We start from the raw sequence: 25,651 nt of genomic DNA, 5'->3' as shown, positions 1-25,651 counted from the left end.
TTGATAATTCAAAGGCAAGATTTATGGTGAGGATCCAGGCAAAGGAAAAAGCTTAATTTGCTTCACCCAGCTGAACTTAAGCATTGTCTCTTTTGTTTGAGGTTTCATGGCTTTTAAGTAAGTTAATAAAGCTGATAAGTGTTCCCCCACAAAAAAGAAAATTACTCTTAAGAAAATAACTGAAAATGTAGTGAAAACTTCATTTGTTTGACTTTTGTTGAACACGTATTTATTGAGTAGGTAAAGCTCAAGAGGCAGACCACCTGGGTTCCAATCCTGGCTCTTCCACTTACAAGCTGACTTACCCCAAATGCATGTCTAGCCCTTTCTGTGTGTCCAGTGCCTAAACTATAAAAAGAGGATAATAATAGGATCTACCTCATAGAGTAGCTGTGAGGAGTCAATGAAATGCTTAAGACATGTGTCAACTACAAATTGGCACTTACCAAGAACATTGCCAACTGAACAACAAAGGCATTTGCCACTTGCCTTCATGGAGACTGAAGCCCATGCTGCTATGGCTGGTGACCTTCAACACCCCTGAGGGAGTTCAGGGTGAGTGAGACACTCTGTGCTCCAGGAACCCTGGTGGGACAGGACTCTAGATAGTTGGATGTTTTTAGAAACAGATTTCAAGATCTCAACCCTTGCATCTCCTCGTATCTAGAGAAGCACTAAATCCCTTCATGGTGACATCAGATCCTCATGACTACCAAAAAACCTTTTGTAAAATGAGTGCTTAATGGTACTGAACTCCCCCTTCACTAAAATCTTATATATTGACCTTCCCCCACGGCTGCTTTGGAGCAGTCTCTCAGAGAGATCAGAGATGCTGCCTCTTGGGCTGCAGTCCTCGTTTCGCTCCAGATAAAATGTGTAGGTAGCTCTTAGAGAAGGGCTTGGTGCAGAGTTGGCCTCAATGAATGTCTGCTATTATTATTACCACATCTCAGGCACGTAGGAACTGAAAATCAAGATATTCTAAGAGAAAAAACCCTGAGCTCCATGAGAGACAATTTAAATAAGGAGGTCACAGAGGCTTTTTAAAGAAGAAGATCTATATGGATAAACAACAAGGTCCTTCTGTAGAGCATGGGGAACTATATACAATATCCTGTGATAAACTATAATGGAAAAGAAAAAAAAAAAGACTAACCACCATCAAATGTAATTATATTTGCTATAATTATGCTACTATGAATTTAAAAAATGTTAAAAAATAAAGGAGCCCCAAGAGAGATCTGAGAGGTGAGGTCATACCTCAGTCGAGTGAAGATGGGGGAAAGGATATTTCCGGACGAAATAACAGAAGGTGTAAAAGGCCCTATGATGGGAAAAAAGCTGACATGCACAGAGATGTCAATCACAGTGTTATTTATAATAGTGTACCCATGGGGCTTCCCTGTGGCTCAGCTGGTAAAGATTCCCCCTTCAGTGAGGGAGACCTGGGTTCAATCCCTGGGTTGGGAAAATCCCCTGGAGAAGGGAAAGGCCACCCACTCCAGTATTCTGGCCTGGAGAATTCCATGGACTGTATATATAGTCCACGGGGTTGCACACCCAGCTTCTCATTGTAAGGAAGAAAAAAAAGCAAAGCCTATAATAGTGTACCCAGCAGATAGTCTGGGTTCTATTTTGCACAAACATATCTTCTGTTCATGGGTTCAGGTGACCTGAGAGTGTCAATTCCTTCCTTCTATAAATACTGGTTAAGAACCTGCAACGTGTCCTCAGTGCTGGGGATACAACACAAACCTTTGCCTTTGCAGAGTGGCATTCCCACCCTGTGGCACTCACAAGATTTAGCAAAAGCAACTGTAAGAAATTGTGTTCATGGAAAATCACTGGAATCTCTGCAGTTCATCCATCCTTGCAGATCCTAACCTTGAACCAGGCCAGACCATCAGAGAAATATGGCTATAAGCCCCATTGCTTTGATCCTTGAGCCAATGGAGATGGATGAGGCAATGTTGAAGTTGGGGTGGAGTTCAATGGCTGAAATAAGAATCACAGCTTCCTGTTGGGCTCAACATTCGGTAATAAAAGTAGAGTTTCTATCAGTCAATTTAAGTTATTCTGCTTCCCCTTCCTTCCTGAATGGTATCACCTACGTCATCCTGACAGCCACCTATGTCATCCTGACATCTCATATCTCCTGAATCTGTCCTTGTTCCCATGCTCAGGACATGGTCTCATCACTTCTGATCTGGTCAAGTGCGAGAGCCTCCCATAGGTCTGTACCTTAGGGCTCCTTCAATTCTATCTGACAGGCTGCTCAACTGAGCTTCCTAAATTCCAAATCTGATCTTCCTTCTGAAACCAAGCAGGACTCTGTGGCAATCCTGGGCACTGAAACCTTTCAAACAGTTTCTAATCAGGGAACGGAGGGGACTGGAGACAAGGGAGGAGCAGTCAAGAAACAATAGTGCAGCCATGGGGCAGGGTCCTGGTTCTGCCTCAAGGGATACATATAACAATATCTATGGTCTCTTCTGCAGAACTGAAACTCCCAACTAATAGAAGATGTTCAGTTCAGTCGCTCAGTTGTGTCCGACTCTTTGTGACCCCATGGACTGCAGCATGCCAGGCTTCCCTGTCCATCACCAACTCCCGGAGCTTACTCAACTCATGTCCATCAAGTCCGTGATGCCATCCAACCATCTCATCTTCTGTTGTCCCATTCTCCTCCTGCCTTCAATCTTTCCTGGCATCAAGGTCTTTTCCAAGGAGTCAGTTCTTCGTATCAGGTGGCCGAAGTATTGGAGTTTCAGCTTCAACATCAGTCCTTCCAATGAATATTCAGGACTGATTTCTTTTAGGATTGACTAGTTGGATCTCCTTGCAATCCAAGGGACTCTCAAGAGTCCTCTCCAACACCACAGTTCAAAAGCATGAATTCTTCAGTGCTCAGCTTTCTTTATAGTCCAATTCTCATATCCATACACAACTACTGGAAAAACCATAGCTTTGACTAGATGGACCTTTGTTGGCAAAGTAATATCTCTGCTTTTGAATATGCTATCTAGGTTGGTCATAACTTTCCTTCCAAGGAGTAAGCGTCTTTTAATTTCATGGCTGCAGTCACCATCTGCAGTGATTTTGGAGCCCAAGAAAATAAAGTCTGTCACTGTTTCCATTGTTTCCCCATCTATTTCCCATTAAGTGATGGGACCACATGCCCTGATCTTAGTTTTCTGAATATTGAGTTTTAAGCCAACTTTTTCACTCTCCTCTTTCACTTTCATCAAGAGGCTCTTTAGTTCCTCTTCACTCTCTCCCCTAATGGTGGTGTCATCTGCATATCTGAGGTTACTGATATTTCTCCCAGCAATCTTGAATCCAGCTTGTGCTTCATCCAGCCTGGCATTTTGCATGATGTACTCTGCATATAAGTTAAATAAGCAGGGTGACAATATACAGCCTTGACATACCCCTTTCCCGATTTGGAACCAGTCTGTTGTTCCATGTCTGGTTCGAACTGTTGCTTCTTGACCTGCATACAGATTTCCCAGGAGGCAGGTAAGGTGGTCTGGTATTCCCATCTCTTAAAGAATTTTCCACAGTTTGTTATGATCTACACAGTCAAAGGCTTTGGCATAATCAATAAAGCAGAAGTAGATGTTTTTCTGGAACTCTCTTGCTTTTTCTATGACCCAACAGATGTTGGCAATTTGATCTCTGGTTCCTCTGCCTTTTGTAAATCCAGCTTGAACATCTGGAAATTTACAGCTCATGTACTGTTGAAGCGTGGCTTGGAGAATTCTGAGCATTACTTTTCTAGAATGTGAGATTAGTGTAATTGTGCAGTATTTTGAACATTCTTTGGCATTGCCCTTCTTTGGGGTTGGAACAGAAAGTGACCTTTTCCAGTCCTGTCACCACTGCTGAGTTTTCCAATTTACTGGCATATTGAGTGCAGCACTTTAACAGCATCATGGAAGATGTTAGCATTCTTCATTTCAGAGAAGGTGCCAGCTTGATAACCTGCTCATCAAGAGACCACCTGAGGCCAGATTAAAGAAGTACAGGCCCTTCACACACCCTGATCCTTATCAGCAGTACCGCCCTTAAGGTATAGCTATAAAACTCTCCAAATCCTCCCAGGTGGGGACACAGTTTTTCAGAGCAAGGGCCTGCTCTGTCCTCCCTTGCCTGAGAAAGCAATAAAGCTTTGCTTTTCTACTTCACCTAAAACTCTGTCTCTGAGATTTGATTCGGCACTGGTGCACAGAGATTGAGTTTTTGGCATCACTTCTCCTGAAAACTTCAGTGTTCAGGGACACGTCAGTGTTCCCTCGTCCTTGGATGAAAGTCAGCTGTCACCCCAGCACACTGCCCTCGTTGAAGAGTTGAAGAGGTGTTGCTTCCTGGGCGTGCCTCCTCCAGCCCCTGCCCTCTCAATCCTCATGTTCTTGGAGCTCCACGCACAGCAGGGCACCCTTGCCTGAATCCTTCACGTTTGAACAAGATGCCTGCCCACCACCTGTAAGGTCCCTCCTGTCTTGCACACATCAGATGCTCCCTGTCCCCAGGACTCAGGTTCAGCTGCACCTGCTCTGTGCAGCCTTCCCCAGGTGACGGTGACTTCTGCGCTACCAGAGCATGAAGACAGCACAGGGTGCACTTCTGTGTTTGCTGTGTTTGCCCCCTCTCCAGGTGGGCAAACAACTGAGCAGGTTAGCGTCAAGGGCAAGGCTGAGAGTCTACGTCACACAGTCCTGGACTCAATCCCACAACTGCCAATCACTAAACATGTGACCTTGACCTCATTACTTAATGCTGTAATCTGAATGCTTGTGTTCCCCCAACATGCAGATGTTGAAATCTAACACGTGTTCTGAGGATGTAGGTGAGGAAGCTTTGGAAAGGAGCTTAGGGCATGAGGATGGAGCCCCCTGAATGAAATTAGTGTCCTTGCAAAAGCAGCCCCACCCCCACCCACAGAGCTCCCTCCCCACCTTCCACCCTTCTGACTTCTTCCACCAGCAAGGAGTCTATCATCTGCAACCTGAAGAGGGTGTCCATCAGAACCTGACCTTGCTGGAACCCTGATCTTGGACTTCCAGCCTCCAGAACTGTGACATATCAATTTTTGTTCTTTATAAGCCACCTAGTCTACAGTATTTTCTGTAGTAGCTCAAATAGATCACAACACTTAAGCCCTCTCAGGTTCAATGTCTTCGTCAGAAAAAAGACAGAAAATAGTAGTGTCTACCTCACAGGTTAATAAAACAATTAAATAAGATACATAATACACTTAGCACAATGCTAAGTAAACACTCCATAAACACTATAGTAGCCACCAGTCATTATTCACTGGAACCAGCACTGCTAGGCTCTTGTCCTGGCAGACATTACTAATCGACCACAACCCTCAGCTTTGCTGAGCTGGACGGGACCCACCGAAGCCTTATCACAGCATTCCAAAGAGTCACTACCAATCAACTGCAGATGGTGCATCAGGATGCCTGTCCAGTCACCCTTCGGATCCTAGCCTTCTGACGCCAGTGCCTGGCACTGAACCTGGCACTTGGTAGGCGTTCACAATGATTATGCAAAAAATAAATGTCAGAATTCCTTATATACCTTTTGCAGCATCTCTCGTCTTCTCTTAATTATTAGTTTTTGGTGGAGTTTTTTCTTTTCCTGCTTCAAGTCATTGTCCAACTTCTGTTTTATAGAAAAAACTTCTGTTTGAGCCCGCTCCAAGAGTACTTGCATCTGATCTTCATCCAAGTAGCCTGCTCTAGATGAAAAAGACGCAGAGTTAGTTGATGCACTGTCCAAACTCACCTGCAGCTTGAATATGCTGGGGATGACTGTTTATCTCCATATTAGTTTGGTTTGAATCTGAGAAATGTCCACCATCAGAACGGGCAGCTAAGACATTACTAAAATGCAGGAAGGGAAAGATCATCTTTTTTAGAGGCATGTAGAGGATGCTCAACATCACAAGAGATATCACCTGTTAGGGAAGAAATTAGGGAAGAGTTTTTGGAGAACGTAACATTCAAGAGGACCACAGTGGAACAAATAGAGTCTTCCAGGAGGAAATGATGGACTAGGACCTCCTGGTGACATGAATGGCACAAGAAAAGTCCAAGAGGTAAATTAGGAAAAGCTCAGTGTGAGGGTTAATTCTGTGTATCAGATAGACTGGCCAGGGTGCCCACATTAAAGATCATGCTTGAGTGTCTTTGTGAGGGTATTTTCTTGTGAGATTAGCATTCGAATGGGTAGGCTCAATAAAGCAGATTGATTCTCCCCAATGTGGGTGGGCATCACCTAGTCCACCAAGGGCCTGAATAGAATAAAAAGTGGAGGAATAAGAAATCCCCCCCTTTTTCCTGCCTTGCTGTTGAACTGGGACATCTCATCTCATCTCCTTCTCTAAGACTGGGATTCCGCCAGTTCTCAGGCCTTTGGCTGAATTATATCACTGGCTTTCCTGTGCCTCCAGCTTACAGATGGAGACCCTGGGACTTCTCAGCCTCCAAGTCATGTGAGCCAATTCCTCAAACATATCTTACTGGATCTGTTTTTCCAGATGCTGTCAATATTACCACTACTGTTCCCAGTCTGTTGCATCCCTGGTTGAGGCCCCTGCTTGGCACACAGTAAATTCTCCATGGAAGCTTCCTGAATGAACAGTAGATACACATTTCAAAAATATGTCTGTGCCTATTAAAATAGTATTTAAAAATCAGAGGTAATATACTTCCCTGGAAACTGCTCCCAACAGTACAACCAGCTGTCTGGTGCTTCTGCTCATGGCAAAGAGCTGCTTCTTTCACTAGAGTGAAAATGAATCAGGAATGTCAAGTCAACTGCAGTGACAAATTTATTAGCATCTTTAGGTGGGAAGTGTTCATATAATTTGCACTTTACAGAATCCTCATTAAAGAGGACAAAGTGAAAGAAAGAAAGTGAAGTTGCTCAGTCGTGTCCGACTCTTTGTGATCCCATGGACTGTTGTCTACCAGGCTTCTCTGTCCATGGGATTTTCCAAGCAAGAGTACTGGAGTGGGTTGTCATTTCCTTCTCCAGGGGATCTTCCTGACCCAAGGATCGAACCCAGGTCTCCTGCATTACAGGCAGATGCTTTATCCTCTGAGCCACCAGGGAAGCCCAAAGAGGGCAAGGGAGCTGCAAAGTCCTAATACAATTAGCTAGATAGTAGAACCAATCATAAAACCATGGTTGTCCTAAGAAAACCAACCTTATCATCATGGGCCTATTCATTTTAGAGCTTGTAACCTACAAAGAATAAATTTCATTGTTGACAATCATGAGTCTCAAAGACTAGCTTAGAAAAAATGTTGTCAAGGGGCTAGAACCTACAGTGATTAACACCATTTACCTGGCCTCATGGTACCCCAATGTTGCTGAGAAAAAGTACCCAGAATCCAAGATAAGCATCTGTGCGTATATACTTAATTCCAAAGGTCAAGACATGGAAGCAACCCAAATGTCCATTGACAGATGAATGGATAAAGAAGATGTGGTATATACATACATATATACAATGGAATATCACTCACCCATAAACAGAAGGAAATAATACAGATAATGCCATTTGCAGAAACAAGGATGCAGCTAGAGATTAGCATAGTAAGTGAAGTAAGTCAGAGAAAGACGAATATCATATGACGATGCTTACATGTGGACTCTTAAAAAAAAGATGCAAATGGACTTATTTACAAAAAGAAAAAGCCTCACAGATATAGAAAATAAAATTATGATTACCAAAGTGGGGAGGAGAGGAGGGATAAATTAGGAAGTTAGGATAAACATACACATACCACTATATATAAAATAAATAACCAACAAGGACCTACTGTATAACACAGGGAACTATATTCAATATGTTGTAATAACTTATAAAAAAGATTCTGAAAAAGAATATATATACACACACACATCCACTCATTTATATGTATAACTGAATCCATGTGCTGTACACCTAAAACTAACTCAACACTGTACATCAACTATAATTCAGTTAAAAAAACCCAAAACCCAAAAAAGAAAGGTGAATGCAAGAGCCAGCAGTGTGCTAGAACTCAAGGAGAAGCAGGCTGTCCTTACCACACAGTTCCTCTAAGCCTAACCACTGATGCCTCAGTGAAATGCTGGGGATCTGCTTTAAAACGACTCAGGGTCAGGATGAACAGCTACACCAAGACTGGCCACAAGTTGGTACCTACTGAAGTTGATGATGGGAACATGTTGGCTCATTGTAAAGTCGTCTCGACTACTGACTATATTTAAAAAATTCTATCATGCAAAGGATTCTTCTAACTAGAGAGCTCCTAAGAAACAAGTCAAGTAGCCAGTGCATTCAATGAATGAACAGAAGTAGATGGTCTCTAGGGCTTCCCAGGAGGTGTTAGTGGTTAGGAACCCATCTGCCAATGCAGGAGATTAAGAGATGTGGGTTTCATCCCTAGGTTGGGAAGACCCCCTGGAGGAGGGCATGGCATACCACTCCAGTACTTTTGCCTGGAGAATCCTATGGACAGAGGAGCCTGGCAGTCGCAAAGGGTCAGATACAACTGAAGCGACTTAGCAGCAGCAGCAGCAGATGGTCTCTACAAGGAATGTTGGAGGAAGGCTGTTTATCTGCATTATCTGGGGTGGTTCAGGAGTCTTACCTCTCGTGTTTCTGGATGAGGAGGGTCAGCTGAGCAGACGCAGTGCTCAGCAGGCCTTGCACACGGGTCTCTGACGACTGGATATTCTGGACCAGGTACTCTCTGTGGCCGAATCTTTTACTGAGATGATATCTCTTACTAGCCTGGAAAAAGTCCATTAACTCTTCGACACTCTCCTGTTTAAAAAAAAAAATTGAGAAAACATGCCTAATTAAAATTTAGAGAAAATTCTTTCTAGTCATTTAAAATATTACATTTTCTTTCTGAAGAAAATACACAGGAATAGAAGCCCCGAGATGAATACCTTAAATGTCTGAACCCTGAACAAAGGCTTAGAGAAAAGTACATACTAATAGGAAAGGGAAACTGCTGTATAGCTCAGGGAGCTCAACTTGGTGTTCTGTGATGACCTAGAGGGGTGGGGAGGAGGCTCAAGAGGGAGGGGAATATATATATATATATATATACACACACACACACACACACACACACACTTATAGCTGATTCATATTGCTGTAATAGCAGAAACTAATACAACATTGTAAAGTAACTATCCTCCAATTAAAAATAAATTTAAAACAGAAATTTTTTTTTAAAAAAAAGGGCTTTGAAAAGTGCATTCAAGACCCAGATGGTAAAGTCTTATCAAAACAATTCTGCTGCCTTAGGAATGGAATGTACATTTTACTCAGGTATCCTTCAGCCACATGCAGTCATACCTCTCAAATTCCCCAAACACACCTCTGAAGTTCGCCAAACACAGCATCACGTCAGATGCTGAAGTTCTGGGATAAATCGCCACTGGCTCTGACCCAAGCACCCCCACATTCAGCGAGGACATGAAATGAGTCTGGTCACAGAGTAGCAAGAAGTTCTTAGAATTTACAAAACACATATAAACCCAAGCAAGCACATGAGAGTAATAATAGCCTAGCACACACTGGGTGCTTCTTCTGGGCCTGGCACTGGACCCAGAGTGTTTCTCATCTTTTCTAACTTAATCCAGGGAGAGGATCCTATTATTCCCATTTCACAGATCAGGAAACTGAGTCCACATCACACAGCTGGGAAACGACTGAGCAGGGCTTTGAACCTCAGCCATCTAATTCCAGGGCCTGTGCTCTAGCTCTGTAGTGGTGTCTCACAAATCCAACTTCAACCAGTAGCACACTAATTAGACAAGCCATAATGAAACCAGCAGAAATGAGACCTGCAGTAATTAAAACATCAGCCTTAGTGTATTATCCCACTGACTGGCTCTGCTGTCTCTTCTCCACCTGGTGAAATACTGTCCACGCAATGGGTTACTTGGAGGTTCAATGTCTTCTTCAAAAAGAAACATATGAGGCCCTGGACAGTCCCCTTTCCATACAAAAGCTATAATCTTCCCAAGTCCAACACCTGAGGATTTGCACTCTGCAGACAGTGAAGAGTGGAATGGTCAGTGGGATGTGTCCAAAGGCCAGCTTCTCCCTAAGAGTTCCTGGCAGCAGGTCAACACAACAGGAACACTGAGATGATACTTCCATCCTCCACGGAGCTGGATCCCAGGAGTCGGCTGCTCTGAGCCCCGATGTCGGGAAGCTCAGAGTCGGGCTGCTCAGATACCAACATGTCTGTGCCGTGGCACTATCACCACAGCTGTTACTTTTCGGTCCCCCGTCTTACGAACAATAACACATGTACTTTCCGACATGGAGAGTCAGACACAGCTCATCATGAGGAGTAAGTAAACGGGCAGCAAAGTCTGTTCATCCCTAAGGGATGCTCCAGGGTCTGAATACCTACCCGGGAGTTTATTTACTCTCCTAAACTTTTAGTGGGAAAAAACCAAGAGGAAAAAAGGAGAGGCTGGCTAGTTCTCTTCATGCTCAGATGTCCAGTACCTTCAGAGAGGGGTCCTCTCTTCCCAGAAGGCTCACGAGGGCCACCTGGTCTCCTCCTGGGATGGCTCTGCTCTGTTACAACCCTTACTCACAGGGCCTGAGTCAGGACCAGAACTCCGGTGTGTTACTGCACACCAGTGATTTCATTTTGCATATACAGGGCTTCCCTGGTGGCTCAGACAGTAAAGAATCTGCCTACAGTGCGGGAGACCTGGCTTCCATCCCTGTGTTGGGAAGATCCCCCTGGAGGAGGGCATGACAACCCACTCCAGTATTCTTGCCTGAGGAATCTCCATGGACAGAGAGCCTGGCGGGCTGCAGTCCATGGGGTCACAAAGAGTTGGACACGACTGAGCGACTAAGCACACACATACAGGTGCAGGTTAAAGACCTTAGGCAGGCCTCATAAAACTACTGACAATCTCATATAAACTATCAGTTCAGTTCAGCCGCTCAGTCGTGTCCGACTCTGCAACCCCATGAATCGCAGCACGCCAGGCCTCCCTGTCCATCACCATCTCCCAGAGTTCACTCAGACTCATGTCCATCGAGTCAGTGATGCCATCCAGCCATCTCATCCTCTGCCGTCCCCTTCTCCTCCTGCCCCCAGTCCCTCCCAGCATCAGAGTCTTTTCCAATGAGTCAACTCTTCCCATGAGGTGGCCAAAGTACTGGAGGTTCAGCTTTAGCATCATTCCTTCCAAAGAAATCCCAGGGCTGATCTCCTTTAGAATGGACAGGTTGGATCTCCTTGCAGTCCAAGGGACTCTCAAGAGTCTTCTCCAACACCACAATTCAAAAGCATCAATTCTTCGGTGCTCAGCTTTCTTCACAGTCCAACTCTCACATCCATACATGACCACTGGAAAAACCATAGCCTTGACTAGACAGACCTTTGTAGGCAATGTAATGTCTCTGCTTTTCAATATGATATCTAGGTTGGTCATAAATTTTCTTCCAAGGAGTAAGTGTCTTTTAATTTCATGGCTGCAATCACCATCTATAGTGATTTTGGAACCCCAAAAAATAAAGTCTGACACTGTTTCCACTGTTTCCCCATCTATTTGCCATGAAGTGATGGGACTGGATGCCACAATCTTAGTTTTCTGAATGTTGAGCTTTAAGCCAACTTTTTCACTCTCCTCTTTCACTTTCATCAAGAGGCTTTTTAGTTCCTCTCCACTTTCTGCCATAAGGGTGATGTCATCTGCATATCTGAGGTTATTGATATTTCTCCCGGCAATCTTGATTCCAGCTTGTGCTTCTTCCAGTCCAGCGTTTCTCATGATGTACTCTGCATAGAAGTTAAATAAGCAGGGTGACAGTATACAGCCTTGACGTACTCCTTTTCCTATTTGGAACCTGTCTGTTGTTCCATGTCCAGTTCTAACTGTTGCTTCCTGACCTGCATACAGGTTTCTCAAGAGGCAGGTCAGGTGGTCTGGTAGGTTTGGCCAAAAAATTTGTTTGGCTTAAAATGTTACAAAAAACCTAAATGTACTTTTTGGCCAATCCAGTATTTGCACAGTCATCTAGGAATTCATTCTTTCTGGATTAATGACACTCAAGCTTCTATGCACAAACACCCACAAATTCACCCAAGCCTATGAAGACAGAGATCATAAGCCCTAGGCACACATCACCACACATGTGCACAAACACACGTACATATATGCACTTATATATTTCTATTTTTAACTGCTATATATATTAAACCTATATTATGCCAAGCACTGGCTTTCTGTGAATTTGATTAAATCTGCATCATGCCACTTTTAGTATGGGGACTCTATTACTTCCATTTTACAGATAAGGCAACTGAGACTCAGAGACACTGGCAATTTGCTTTAGTTGACAGAGTTGACAGGTGGTGGAACTAGAATTCAGGTCCAGGTGAGCCTGAGTCCAGGGCCTGTGCTTCAAGCCACCATTTATTTGCCCTGCTTACTGGAAAGTCACCCTCTACATCAAGAGGTGGAAGGAAGATGAGGTTAGTTCACTGGAACCCAGCACAAAAGAACAGACAGGACTTAACTCGGGGAGAGGAGACATTTAGTGAAACAGTTCAGGAAAATGACTCCTCCATCAGAGGGAGCCTCATTTGAGGCATTACCTGTATTTTAGAGTAATCTTGCAGCAGCATTTTTGCTGCCTCTGGCTTCAGCTCGCCTTTGAAAATAGCACTTTTTATCTGGGTAAAAAAGATACTGTGCAGTTCGTTCCTCTGGAAAATGGCCAGCTGCCTGTGGGCCTTGGCAAGGTCCTCCTCCTGCTGTAGAGCGAGCGACCTCCTCAGGTGTTCCTGCTCCAGGCTGTGCAGGGTCCTCAGGAGGCTGCTGCACTCGACGGCGGACTGCGGAGAAAAGAGGGAGCGCGTGGGGGGCGACCAGCCAGGTGTGTACAGGCACATGCATGCAACATGCAAGCACACACACGTATATGTGTGTGCAAATGTGTACACACAGCACACATACATGTCCCAACACACGTGCACAATGCACATAAATGCACCCGCCAGTGACGTATATATATATATACATGCACACATATACACATGCATAGCGCACATAAACACACCCAGAAATAATGCATAGACATGCACACACATACTGGCACACACACACAATACACATGTACACACAGGACACGCATGTGCACCATCAACACACACACGCACAGTGCACATAAATGCACATAGCAATAATGCACATACATATACACAAAGAAGCACACACATGCATGCACATGTACACACACATACACACAGCACACATGCATGTACCAGCAAACATACACATGCACACACACAGTGCATATAAATGCACACAGCAACAAACAGTGCACATACATGCACAAAGATACAGGTACACACATATGCACACAGAGCAATACACTTACACACACACACATGCACATGCAAGCACATGTGTGCACACACACATGGAACACAGACATGTATACACACATACACAGAACCATCTCAAAGAAGAAAATTCGTAAGGGTGGAAATCGTCAAATCAAACTGCCTGAAAATAGCCCGCAAAATGGAAACATCATGGACTGTGCTGTTAGGCCTCTCAAGCTTATTTCCATCATCTTTCATTCTTAACTTAGTTGAAGAGAAAAATACCAGTGATCAGGCCCAAGCTGAGATCATTTGTGTAAAAGGGAGGCAAAGAGGAGGTAAGAAGCGGCTTCTGGGATGCCTGCACTTTCTACGGTCCAGAGAGAAGGCAGGGCACACACTTTCACTGAGTTCCTGATGCATCTGCACTCCCATCATCTCAGAGACTCATGCTGCAGGAGGGCATGTTAGTAATCCCACCTGCAGGGGCAGAATTCTAAGAAGACCCCAAGATCCCTGGCCCCTGGTATAGACATCACATGAATCCCCTCCTTTTCAGGGGACATAAACTTTGAAGATGATGGGATTGTCACTCCCACAATCCACAGAAATGCGTTCATCCCCTGCTCCAGTTCAGTTCTCCTGTGGCACAGATGAGAGACTAAAGTCTAAAGCAAAGGACACCCCTTCCCAGGGCTGCCAACCAGCAGAGGTCATGTGAAGTGGCCTGGCATGGGACACACTAGAGTGGTGGGGAGTGGGGCAAGGTGGAGACAGAAAGCCCTGCCAACAGGGCCAGCCACTGTCAACCCACCAAGGAAGGCTCTGCAGGACTATGCACTTGGTGTGGCCACATCTTCCCATTTTTTTTTTTAAAGAGAAGCTGAAAGTCTGGGTTTTTATCCAAATTTTTATATTTTAAAAACTGGCAACACATTAACATAATGGTCATTCACCACAACTCCCTACTGAACTTTTCACTAAAATAGACTTTTCAGATAAATGAGGCATGTTTATCCTTTGGCTTCAAATGCCTGAAAAAGCAACCTGCATGGAGGGATTGGAGGACATGGACCAGGACAGGGCACTTCAATCCTGGCTCAAGAATCACAGGCCTGTGCCAGGCTATTTTGGCAACTGCTATTTACACTGACTCTACACCATCAAGATGGGGAGACAATGAAAACAGTGACAGACTTTATTTTCTTGGGCTCCAAAATCACTGCAGATGGTGACTGCAGCCATGAAATTAAAAGATGCTTGCTTCTTGGGAGAAGAGCTATGACCAACCTATACAGTACATTAAAAAGCAGAGACTTGACTTTACTGACAAAGATCTGTCTAGTCAAAGCTATGGTTTTTCCAGTAGTCATGTATGGATGTGAGAGTTGGACCATAAAGAAAGCTGAGGGCCAAAGAATTGATGCTTTTGAACCGTGGTGTTGGAGAAGACTCCTTAGAGTCTCTTAGACTGCAAGGAGATCCAACCAGTCTACCCTAAAGGAAATCAGTCCTGAATATTCATTGGAAGGACTGATGCTAAAGCTGAAGCTCCAATACTTTGGCCACCTGATTCGAAGAACTAACTCATTGGAAAAGAACCTGATGCTGGGAAAGATTGAAGGCAGGAGGAGAAGGGGATAACAGAGGATGAGATGGTTGGATGGCACCATTGACTTGATGGATATGAGTTTGAGCAAGCTCTGGGAGTTGGTGATGGACAGGGGAGGAAGCCTGGTGTGCTGTGGTCCATGGGGTCACAAAGAGTCAGACATGACTGAGTGACTGAACTGAATTGAACTACACCATCAAAAATGTGAAATTGTATCCAGAAATTATGACTGTACTAAATGACACTCCCTGTACTCAATTTAAAAGGCTGGGCAAATTGTAAAAATGTTTTATAGAAGTAAATCCACCAGGGGTGGTTACAGTGTAAGAGTTCTTGCACGTAAGGCAGTTCTTCCTTAAGCACACATATAGAGGAGTTAGGAGACCTCAGGGAGCCCAGGGCAGGTGGTGCTGGCGCTGCCTCTTCTCCAAGCAGCTGGGAAGCCGGCAGATCTGGAAGAAAGTCCTGGTACACAGCACATACCCTGAATGGCCAGTGGCTGCTTGCAGGAAGCTGGGCAAGTCACTTCCCCTCTGAGCTTCCATTTCCCCAGCTCAAACTGAAAAGATTTCACAGGCTGACTGTTTTATGCCATGGGCTTCTTTAAAGTTACATGAAATGATGAATCATGATAAACACCGTATAGAACAGGGCCGACAGTGCCAAGTTCTGGTCTAAGTCCTACACAAGTATTAATATTAACTGTTCTATACGACAGGTGTCATCATTATCCCCAGTTTAAGGATAGGGAAACCAAGACCCAGGGAGCCTGAACAATGCCCCTGGAGGAATAGAGTGAGATCTAAACCTAAGCCACCCGCGCTCAGAGTCCATGGTCAGCACTGACCTCCCAAGAGCCTCTCCCTGGAGAAATGCTTTGAAAACTGTTTGGGATTACATAGGTCTTTCAATGTGAACAGAATTCACTGCTATACTAATTAATGGAATTCCTAAACTTTACTCAAGAAAACTGATACTGCCCATTTCGTTTTTTTTTAAAGCAAATTTTTGAAGGAATAATATGACTGATATATTTTCATGCATTTTTATTTAAAGGTGACTATAATACATGAACAGATAAGTACAAGGTCGTCAATAGTTTTCTAAGATGGAATGGTTTGAACAGACTGGAAGGGAAATAGCTCTATTACCTTTTGCCGTTCATATGGTATTTTTGGAAGCAGATTGGCTTAAATAAAGAGACTGGTCTCTGCACAAGGTGGCCTGGGGGATCCAGAGGGATAGTCCCCTCCCATTGGCCCCTGCATGGATGAAGCAGGAAGACACAGCCAGTGTAAATAATGAGCCAACACTTAAAACTGCATCACCCCGGGCGTCTGTGAGGTGCAGTCGCTGGGATGAGCTGCCTGCGTGAATCTTGGTCCACCCACATGTCCTTGTTGCATCTGATCCCTTACCTATAAACATGGGATCCTATCAATTTCCACCTCCCTGAGTGAGTGTGAATATTTGAAGAGAAGGTCCAGGTGATGAGCTTAGACCAATTCTTGGCCCACAGTGAATGCTAACTAAGCGTGAGAGCATTTCATGAAATCAGAAACTGTACTGTGATGGTGAGTGGAAACAAGCATGATATACTGTTAGTGAACTGCATAAACTTCACTCTGTAAGAAAATATATTTAAAGCAAAGGGCTTATGCTGAAATCCTAGGACAGGAGTGGGGGCCCTTTAGTATAGCTATATCTCCAGGCTGAGACACAGTAGAACTCAACAAACAGGCTGAACGAATGTTGGTCTGCTGTTGAGTGGTCAGATGGGTTTCAATTTTTTTTGGAGGGGAGGACTTCTTTTTATGCTGTGGAGCTGGAGTTGGCAAACATTCAGTAAAGAACAAGATAAATATTTTAGGCTTTGCAGGACACATCGGGTCTCTGCCACATATTCTTTTTTTGTTTGTTTCGTTTTTATTTTTTGTAATTCTTTAAAAATGAAGAAACCGTTCTCAAGGGTCAGACAGAAAAAGGCCAGGCAGGATTGGACTCTTGGGTCCCAGCTTGCTGATCTCTGCTTTCCAGTCCTTCTCAAGCCTTCTTTATTGAATGCATATTATTTTTATCAGAAAAAAAATTAGAACAAATTTAGGAAATAAGAGAGAGAGAATGAGGCTGTTTGGGACTGAATCACTAACTGTATATAATGCATTCTTTTTAAGTGTTGAGCTCAAGGAAACACGGTCCTGACCTGTAAAGTCATGGGTGGAGATCAGAGAGTGCGGTCAACTAGGGGAGCCACGGTGAGTGAAACAGTGCCCCCTCCTTAGAAAGATACATCCACTTTCTAACTCCAGCACCTGATGAATGTGATCTTCCTTGAAAGCAGGGTCTTTGCAGATGTACTTAAAGATCTCATGAGGTCATCCTAGATTATTTGGGTGAGTCCTATATCAAAAGATGAGTGTCCTTATGAGAGATAGAAGAGAAGGTGACAGCGTCAAGGGGCATGTGAAGACAGACCTTAAGATTGGAGGGCTGTGGCCACAAGCCAAGGAATGCCTGGAGCCACCAGAAGCTGGAAGAGGCGGGGGTGGGGGGATTTCTCCCCAAGAGATTTCAGAGCGGGTACGTCCAGCTGACACCATGATTTTGGACTTCTGGCCTCCAGAACTGTGAGAGAATGAATTTCTGTGAACTGTTCTAAGCTACTACGTCTGTGGTTATTTGTTACAGCAGCTGCAGGAAATTCATACAGGAGCCAAACAGAAGATAAGTCACACTTATTTTCTCATCCCTAAAATGAGATGGGTGTTTAGGTGAAGGGACCCCAGTTGCAGGGGAGTGGGTGGGAGTGAGATAGCGTAAATCACTCCTCTCTTCTTTACTGCCCGGTCCACGGTCTGACCACAGGTGACCATGTGAGAGCCAGGAGGCATCACCCTAAGAGCTCTCCTCATTCCTGGGGAATTCTGTGCACAGCCACCAGTCTGGGGAATGGACGTTAGGAGTCGAGAAGCTTGTTCCTAAGTAGATGTTAGACTCCCCTCTCCTGCCCGATGGATCAGGCTATGTGGGCTCAAGTCACCAGAGCCAACCAGCCATCTCTTTCATGAAGGAAGGAAGAAATCAGGCTGGATTTGGTACACTTGGGATAAAAACATTGCGGCATGATTCCTTTGAAGATAGCAACTGACACTCTCTAAAAAAATGAGAGCTGGTCTCTGATCAACAGAGACCGGCCCTGGGAAGGCTGACGGATCAGAACTCTCAGACCCCGCACTGTGCAGGAGAGCCTTCTGTAGCCCAGGCCCGCGGACTCCTTTCCCGCATCACTTTTCCCAGCTACTCGGAGAGGCCGGTGCCCTCAGCCTTGATTCACAGACTTACAGAAGCTAATCAGGGCCTTCAGGAGCAGAGGGGAGTCCAGGCTTGTCTGGTTCAGAGCCCGTACTGGAGAGAGAACCATGATCTAGTAGGGTGCAGTCCAGACAGACACACGTGCACTGACTTCACAGCCCCCTGAGCTGTGCTTCCCCAGAATGAAGCCTTTCTACTTGCCCCATGGCCTTCCACAGCACTTGAATGTTATAACACAGCTGAATGAAGTCATACTTGTTATACGTGAGGATCCTTCATTAGACTATGAACTTCTCAAATGCAAGAACCATGTCTCAATGTTCTCTGCACCTTCACTGCCTAGACAGCAGTAACCAGTAAATGCTTTCTAAATGAATTCTGGGTGGTTGGACGGATGGATGGATGGATGAATGGATGGATATGTAGATGGACAAGTAGATAGAACGGTGGTAGGTGGATGGATGGATAGGTTGGGAGTTGGATGGACAGAAGCATGGATGAGCCGTGAGTGAATAAATGGATGGATGAATGAGTAGATGGGATAGATGGAAGGGTGGCAGGTGGGGAGAATGGATGGATGGATGGATAAAAGGGATGGATGGGTAAATGATGAATCCCTAAGAGGAAGGAGGGAGGCAAAAGAAAGCCTCCCTTTCAAAGCTGCCTTACCCTCTCACTAACACGTTTCAGCACCTCTTCTGCTTCCTCCATGGCTGCCATCTCCCTCTGGTACTGGCTTTCTGTCTTCTTTCTTGTTTCCAGGTCACACTCGGCCGTCAGAGCCACCATCTTCCGATCATACTCCTCCTGAATTTCTTTCTCCAGCAACAGAAACTGCTTTTTGAACACAACACCCATCCTCCTCTCCACCTGAGGGGAGAGCTGGCCACTGCTGGTCAGATTTTTCAGCAGAAGAGCAATGATATCTTTGCTGATTTGAGTTCGACAAGCTTCCAGATCTGAGTCTGCCCGATTCAGGGTTGCAATTTCCAACCTGGGAAACACAGAGGTCAAGAGAATTCCATTACATCAAATTGCAACAGAAACCAAAGGTCCCTTAGAGCGCTGAGGTTTTCCAATTATGTGTGGGCAAGGTCTTTCTTTTTTCCTTTTCTCTCCTTTTCTCCTCTTCTACTCCAACCAGTTACAAAACGACAGTGAATAAAGTAGCAGAATCTTATTTAATAAAATTCCAACCATGTTGGAAATGACATGGAATATAACTAATGTAAGACATGGTCTTTCTCAACAAGCCATAAATCAACAACATCAACAAGACTATGAGAAAATGGTTAAATATTTGGAGGATTTAAAAATTAAAGTTTACTTTTTTCCAATTAAAAATTAATTTATAGGTGTGCCAACTAAATGTAACGTGGTATCCTGTACAGAATCCTGAAACATAAAAAGGACATGAAAAACTAGGGAAATCTAAACAGAGCTTAATTAATAATAAAGTAACAGTATTGGTTCATTATTTTTAACAAATGTGCCGTAGGAATGGAAGATTTTAATAACAGGGGAATCTGAGTACAGGGTATGTACAAACTCTCTGTACTATTTTCTCGGTTTTTATGTAAATCTAAAACTGCTCTAAAAATGAAGTTTACTCAGGAAATATTGTGAGATACTTCACAGGGTCTCAGATTCTGAAACTTGATTGTGGCAACTAAAGATACACACACACATCAGCCTGTCTTCAATGTGGCTGAATTTTATGGTATCTCAGCTATACCTCTATACAACTATTAAAAGATACAAATGACAAAATTAATTTATGTTCACTACAGAAAAATCTGGAAAATAATAAAAACACAAAAAAAGACTTCATTGACTGTAGGTCCACCACCCAATCAGAACCAACGAAAGCATTTTGTTGTATTTGCTTCCAGTTTTTTTTCTCTGCACATGTTTTAGTTACATAGATCCAAGTACAAGTTTGTCCTTTTTTCAGCTACTACTATAGCAGGCATCTTCAAATGGTATTTAAAAGCTGCAAAACCTTCTTTCATAATGGTTGAAAAATATCTCATGACGTGGTGTACCATGATTCAATGAATCGTTCTTCTAGTGGTGCACATTTGGGTTACTCGAAAAATTCAAAATCTAAAATAATCTGAAGTACACATCCTTTGTAAAGAGTTTTTGGTATTCACGATGATCTCTTCAGTATTATTTTCACAAAGAGTATCAAATGTGGGTCAGATGTGACCAACATTTTTAAGTCTCCTAGGACATCATGCTAAAACCACTTTCCAGAAAAGCTCCCCATCAACGCAGAGGGTCATTATTTCACCTGTCCCTCTCCTTAAACATTTTTACCAATTTGATAGAAAATGGCATCTGACTGTAAAATATAAGAGTCAACATTCAGAAAACAAAGATCATGGCATCCGGTCCCATCACTTCATGGAAAATAGATGGGGAAACAGTGGAAACAGTGTCAGACTTTATTTTTTGGGGCTCCAAAATCACTACAGATGGTGACTGCAGCCATGAAATTAAAAGACGCTTGCTCCTTGGAAGGAAAGTTATGACCAACCTAGATAGTGTATTCAAAAGCAGAGACATTACTTTGCCAACAAAGGTCCGGCTAGTCAAGGCTATGGTTTTTCCTGTGGTCATGTATGGATGTGAGAGTTGGACTGTGAAGAAGGCTGAGCACCGAAGAATTGATGCTTTTGAACTGTGGTGTTGGAGAAGACTCTTGAGAGTCCCTTGGACTGCAAGGAGATCCAACCAGTCCATTCTAAAGGAGATCAGTCCTGGGATTTCTCTGGAAGGAATGATGCTGAAGCTGAAACTCCAGTACTTTGGCCACCTCATGCGAAGAGTTGACTCATTGGAAAAGACTCTGATGCTGGGAGGGATTGGGGGCAAGAGGAGAAGGGGACAACAGAGGATGAGATGGCTAGATGGCATCACTGACTCGATGGACATGAGTCTGGGTGAACTCTGGGAGTTGGTGATGGACAGGGAGGCCTGGCGTGCTGCGATTTATGGGGTCGCAAAGAGTCGGACACGACTGAGCGACTGAACTGAACTGAACTGAACTGAAGGTTCTATCTGCGGGCTACAGTCCACGGGGTTGCAAAGAGTCAGAAATGACTATGCACACACACACACACACACACACACACACACAATATAAATACACATACACAAAAGTGAATGTATATGTATATATACACACATAAGTGCATATGTATTTCTATATATGTATATATGTTTATGTTTATCAGTTTTACCAAATCTTGATGTCATTATCATATTAAATATCATTTAACCCTATCATATTTGAAATGTTAACAATAATTTCAATAATTAGTATTAGTCACTATTTTAACTACCTCAAGTGTCCCAAAAAATTATAGTGGAAAGTCTAATTCAAGAACCAAACAAAATCCGACAATGTTGACTAAGTCCTCTTTAGACTATATCATTCTACCCTTCCATTTTCCTTTGCATGCCACTGATTTGTTGGGAAAACCAGGCTATTTATCCTGCAGAATCGCCAACATTCTGGAATTGGCTGATTACTTCCAAGGGTGTCATGGTTTTTCTGTCCTCTGTTTTTCCACAAACTACCAGTTAGATCTAAGGTCTTGATTGGAGTCAGATTCAATTTGTTTTTCAAAACGTACCATTAGTGGTGGTACATGTGTTTCCTGTAGAGTCATACTATGGGTGTATGACTCTACAAAACACGAAGATGGATCAAAGGTTTGAGTGGTGCCAGCAAGATCCCTATACCAGGAAATTCCCTATTAACCTTTCACCTAATGGTTTCAGTATGCATTGTAATTGTTAGCCAGATCCATGATATCATTAGGGGTTGTAAAAAAAAAAATCACAGTTTCTAATTCTATCATTTCTTCTATATTTTTTAAGCTGTAACTCTTCAAAAAGAAGGACTTTCCTTCCTCAACAATGCAGTCACTCTGACATAAAGCTCGTAATCAGGATAGATGTTTGAGTCTTTGCTAATTAAAGAGCTGGTGTCGTAGCGACCTCCAATGGTGACAAATGAGTTGGGAGTCTATATATTGGTTTATTTGCTTGTTTGTTTTGGTATGAGAGCAAAAGATTAATAAAATTTTTCCCAACTCCCTGAGAACCTGAGCTTTGGCTAACTTTTACCTGAAAACCTCAGAAGGCCAAGAACATTAAATGTGATACTAGGCGATATGGCTTATTATAAAAATGATGCCTGATTGATAAATTACATCTGGATGGAAGGACTTGTAAATGAACCATACATTCTGAATAGGGAAGCATCCTCTGAACTTCCCTGAATAAGGTCATTCTTGGACCTATGCTTGCGGAACGCTGGAAGCTATGCCCGTGAGTTCCTACAGAAGATGCTGGCAACTGTGGGGTATGAAGCATTTAAGTTAAGAAGGCTCCCACACTTGCCTGATGTAGACTGATGTGCACCAGTGCTGTGTGACTTGGGGAGAAAACACCTCAAAGATAGGTATAGGCTGCAGTGTGACCTGAGACAAGGGCGCCCACAGAAGAATGTCTAACGCTGCACTCAGAGGACATGAATGCTATGCTCTGTCCTTGAGTTACACAGAAGGGGTGGAGTGTGGCCTATGGAAGTCTTAAGAGTCCAGCCACTCTTTCCAATGCTCACATTTTACCATTTTAGATCAAAATGGTTCCTACGTCCTTTAGACCAAATCAACCTAATTTTAAACCAAAGCTCGTCTATTTCATTCCTTCATTTCCTCAAAAGGTATTTACTGAACATGGCACAGGCAGAGAGTGCTTTGCAGGTTACAAAGCAAGGAAGAAGCAAAGAGATGCCTCCAGGTGATGTGTGCATGGTTAAATATCCAAGGAACCCAACAAACCGCGGTTCACAGGTTCAGAAAAAAATGACTTCTCTACGAGACAGGCAAGATCGATTTCACACCTTTAACGAAGCTTTGTGTGATAGACAAAACAATGTCACCCCCAGAGATGTTCACGTCCTAATTCCCAGAAGCTATGAATCTGTTAGGTGATATGGTAAAGGTTGCAGATTGGAATTCAGGCTGTTTAATCAGCCCACCTTACAACAGAAATTGATAACAAGGTCTTTAAAAGTGGAAGAGGGAGGCAGAGGAGGAGTGGGAATCAGAGGGAGATGTGATGAAAGAAGCAGAGGCAGAAGTGATGAGATAGTCAGCTTTGAAGATGAACGAAGGGGCCACAAGGCAGGAATGTGAGCAGCTCCAAGAAGCTGGAAAAGCCAAGGAAATGGATTCTTCCTACAGCTGACACCTTGATATTTCCTGAAAAGGGAAAATGAACTTATTAAGTCGCTCAGTTGTTTCTGACTCCTTGCGATCCCATGGACTGTAGCCCACCAGGATCCTCTGTCCATGGAATTGTCCAGGTAAGAATACTGGAGTGGGTAGCCATTCCCTTCTCCAGGGGATCTTCTTGGCCCAGGGGTCAAACCTGGGTCTCCTACATTGCAGGCAGATTCTTTACCATCTGGGCCACCAGGGAAGCCCCTGATATTTCCGAGGGAGGCCCATTTTGGACTTTGACCTCCAGAATTATAATATTGGGTTGGCCAAAAAGTTTGTTCGAGTTTGCTGTAATCGCCTACGGAAACATTTTGACCAACTCAATACATTTGTGTTATTTTAAGCCACCAAGCTTGTGGTCATTTAATACAGCTGGATATGAAACTCATTCACCTTAGCGGAGTCACGCCATCCATCCACCATTCATTCGTTTATACACTGGTATGTGTGGCTGCCTGTTGGATAAACTGCAAGTGCTTGCCTAGGGACATGAAGACTGAAATGAACAGGAGGGAGGCCATGTCCCTATATTCTTTGCCGTTAAACCACTCCCAAGCTTAGGCAAACTGGGTACAGGACTCAGTCTCCCCATCACCTCACGGGGACTGTCCTCACAGGTAGTCGTTCAGGGTTAAAAGACGTAAGAAATAGAAAATGCATGGAGTCTGGCGGTGTGTTGCTTCTATATGCAGTAATTCTCTTATTCTTTACCATCACTCTCCCGGGAAACTGGCTTCAGAAGAGAGCCGGTCCTCACAGCTCACCTTTTCTGACTGCCTGGGAACGCAGGTTCACAGGCACTTTCTGTTTTAATAGTATTAATGTTAATCACCATGGATAAATGCTCAGAAGCAGCAGCAATAAGAGTTGTCAGGGTGTTCCAAAGCCACAAAAGAAAGAAAAATGTCCCTTTAAACCAATTAAAATAGCATGCAATTAATGAAGCGATCATCTGTTAATTTCCCAAATGGCATAGAAGAACAAAATGCATATTAAGAATGTATAGTTGGCATATAGGATTGGGTCCACTGGTGAAATTCCCATCACCCACTACGGCACTTACAATTATTTAGACAGTGAAATACACGTATTTTGCCAACCCTCCCCCACAAATTCTCTAATGCCTCCAGGAAACAAAGACATTTTAAGTTACACAGGCTGGACTGAGATTCTTAAAATTCTCTACTTCTTCACAAAGTTGGCAGAGTTGGCAAGATTTAAACCTGCTTTCCTAGGGAACATTCATTTGGGATTCCCAGGTGGCACAGTGGTAAAAAATCTGCCTGCCAGTACAGGAGACACAAGAGACTAGGGTTTGACACCTGGGTTAGGACAATCCCCTGGAGTAGAAAATGGCAACCCACTCCAGTATTCTTGCCTGGAAAATTCTATGGACAAAGGAGCCTGGCAGGCTATAGTTCATGGGGTTGCAAAGAGGTGGGCGCGACTGAGCATACACACACAATTCCTAGGGAACATTCCTTTGTTCAGGTCATAGAAATGTCATCGTGTCACTGTACTTTAGAGGGGGAGGTATTTGCTCAGGCCAGTTTTGCTACACATACACCCTGTACAACCGATAGCCCTCTTAAAAATGAGTGACTTCACATGGGAGTTAGAACAATGACCAGCACAGAGGAAGCACTTCATAAATATAAGCCATTAAAATGTATGAATGGGCTTGTCTATGATAACATCTTTCTAAAAGAAATGGCGCAGCTGAAATTATCCAAGAACAGATAAATACTTTGATCAGCTACTGATGATAAAAGAGAGAAAATAACATGAGTGTCTTTTTCCTTATTTATTTCATATAAAAATTAATCAAGTTCTCACCAAATGGCAAGTAAGGTGTCAGGACGAAATTAGGATAAGATTTGATGCAGAAAATGTTCTCCTGAATGAGAAAGAGGACTCATTAACATGGAAGGTAATTCAGAAGGAAGGAAAATGAAATGGCCATGGCCGTTTTTTACAGTATAAATCCAGTGTCTTCAAGTTGGCTGGTGTAAGCATAATAAGCATAATAGACCCATGAA

At 43.6% G+C, this 25,651-nt stretch overlaps 1 protein-coding gene across 1 annotated transcript in view; it reads right to left on the bottom strand.

Moving 5' to 3' along the window:
- EVC2 (EvC ciliary complex subunit 2) overlaps positions 1-25,651 on the bottom strand; it is a 157,443-nt gene that overhangs the window by 57,678 nt on the left and 74,114 nt on the right. Inside the window, exons 10-13 of the mRNA XM_055589083.1 lie at positions 18,979-19,303; positions 12,654-12,893; positions 8,655-8,830; positions 5,587-5,746 (exon numbers count right to left, since the gene is read on the bottom strand). Coding sequence (XP_055445058.1) covers positions 5,587-5,746; positions 8,655-8,830; positions 12,654-12,893; positions 18,979-19,303 — 901 coding nt within the window. The remainder of the gene's footprint in view (positions 1-5,586; positions 5,747-8,654; positions 8,831-12,653; positions 12,894-18,978; positions 19,304-25,651) is intronic.

Source organism: Bubalus kerabau, chromosome 7 (assembly GCF_029407905.1).
Source record: "Bubalus kerabau isolate K-KA32 ecotype Philippines breed swamp buffalo chromosome 7, PCC_UOA_SB_1v2, whole genome shotgun sequence".
In the NCBI taxonomy this organism is placed as follows: domain Eukaryota; kingdom Metazoa; phylum Chordata; class Mammalia; order Artiodactyla; family Bovidae; genus Bubalus; species Bubalus kerabau.
The sequence above is the reverse complement of the archived record's forward strand: the minus strand, read 5'-3'. Positions and strand labels throughout refer to the sequence as shown.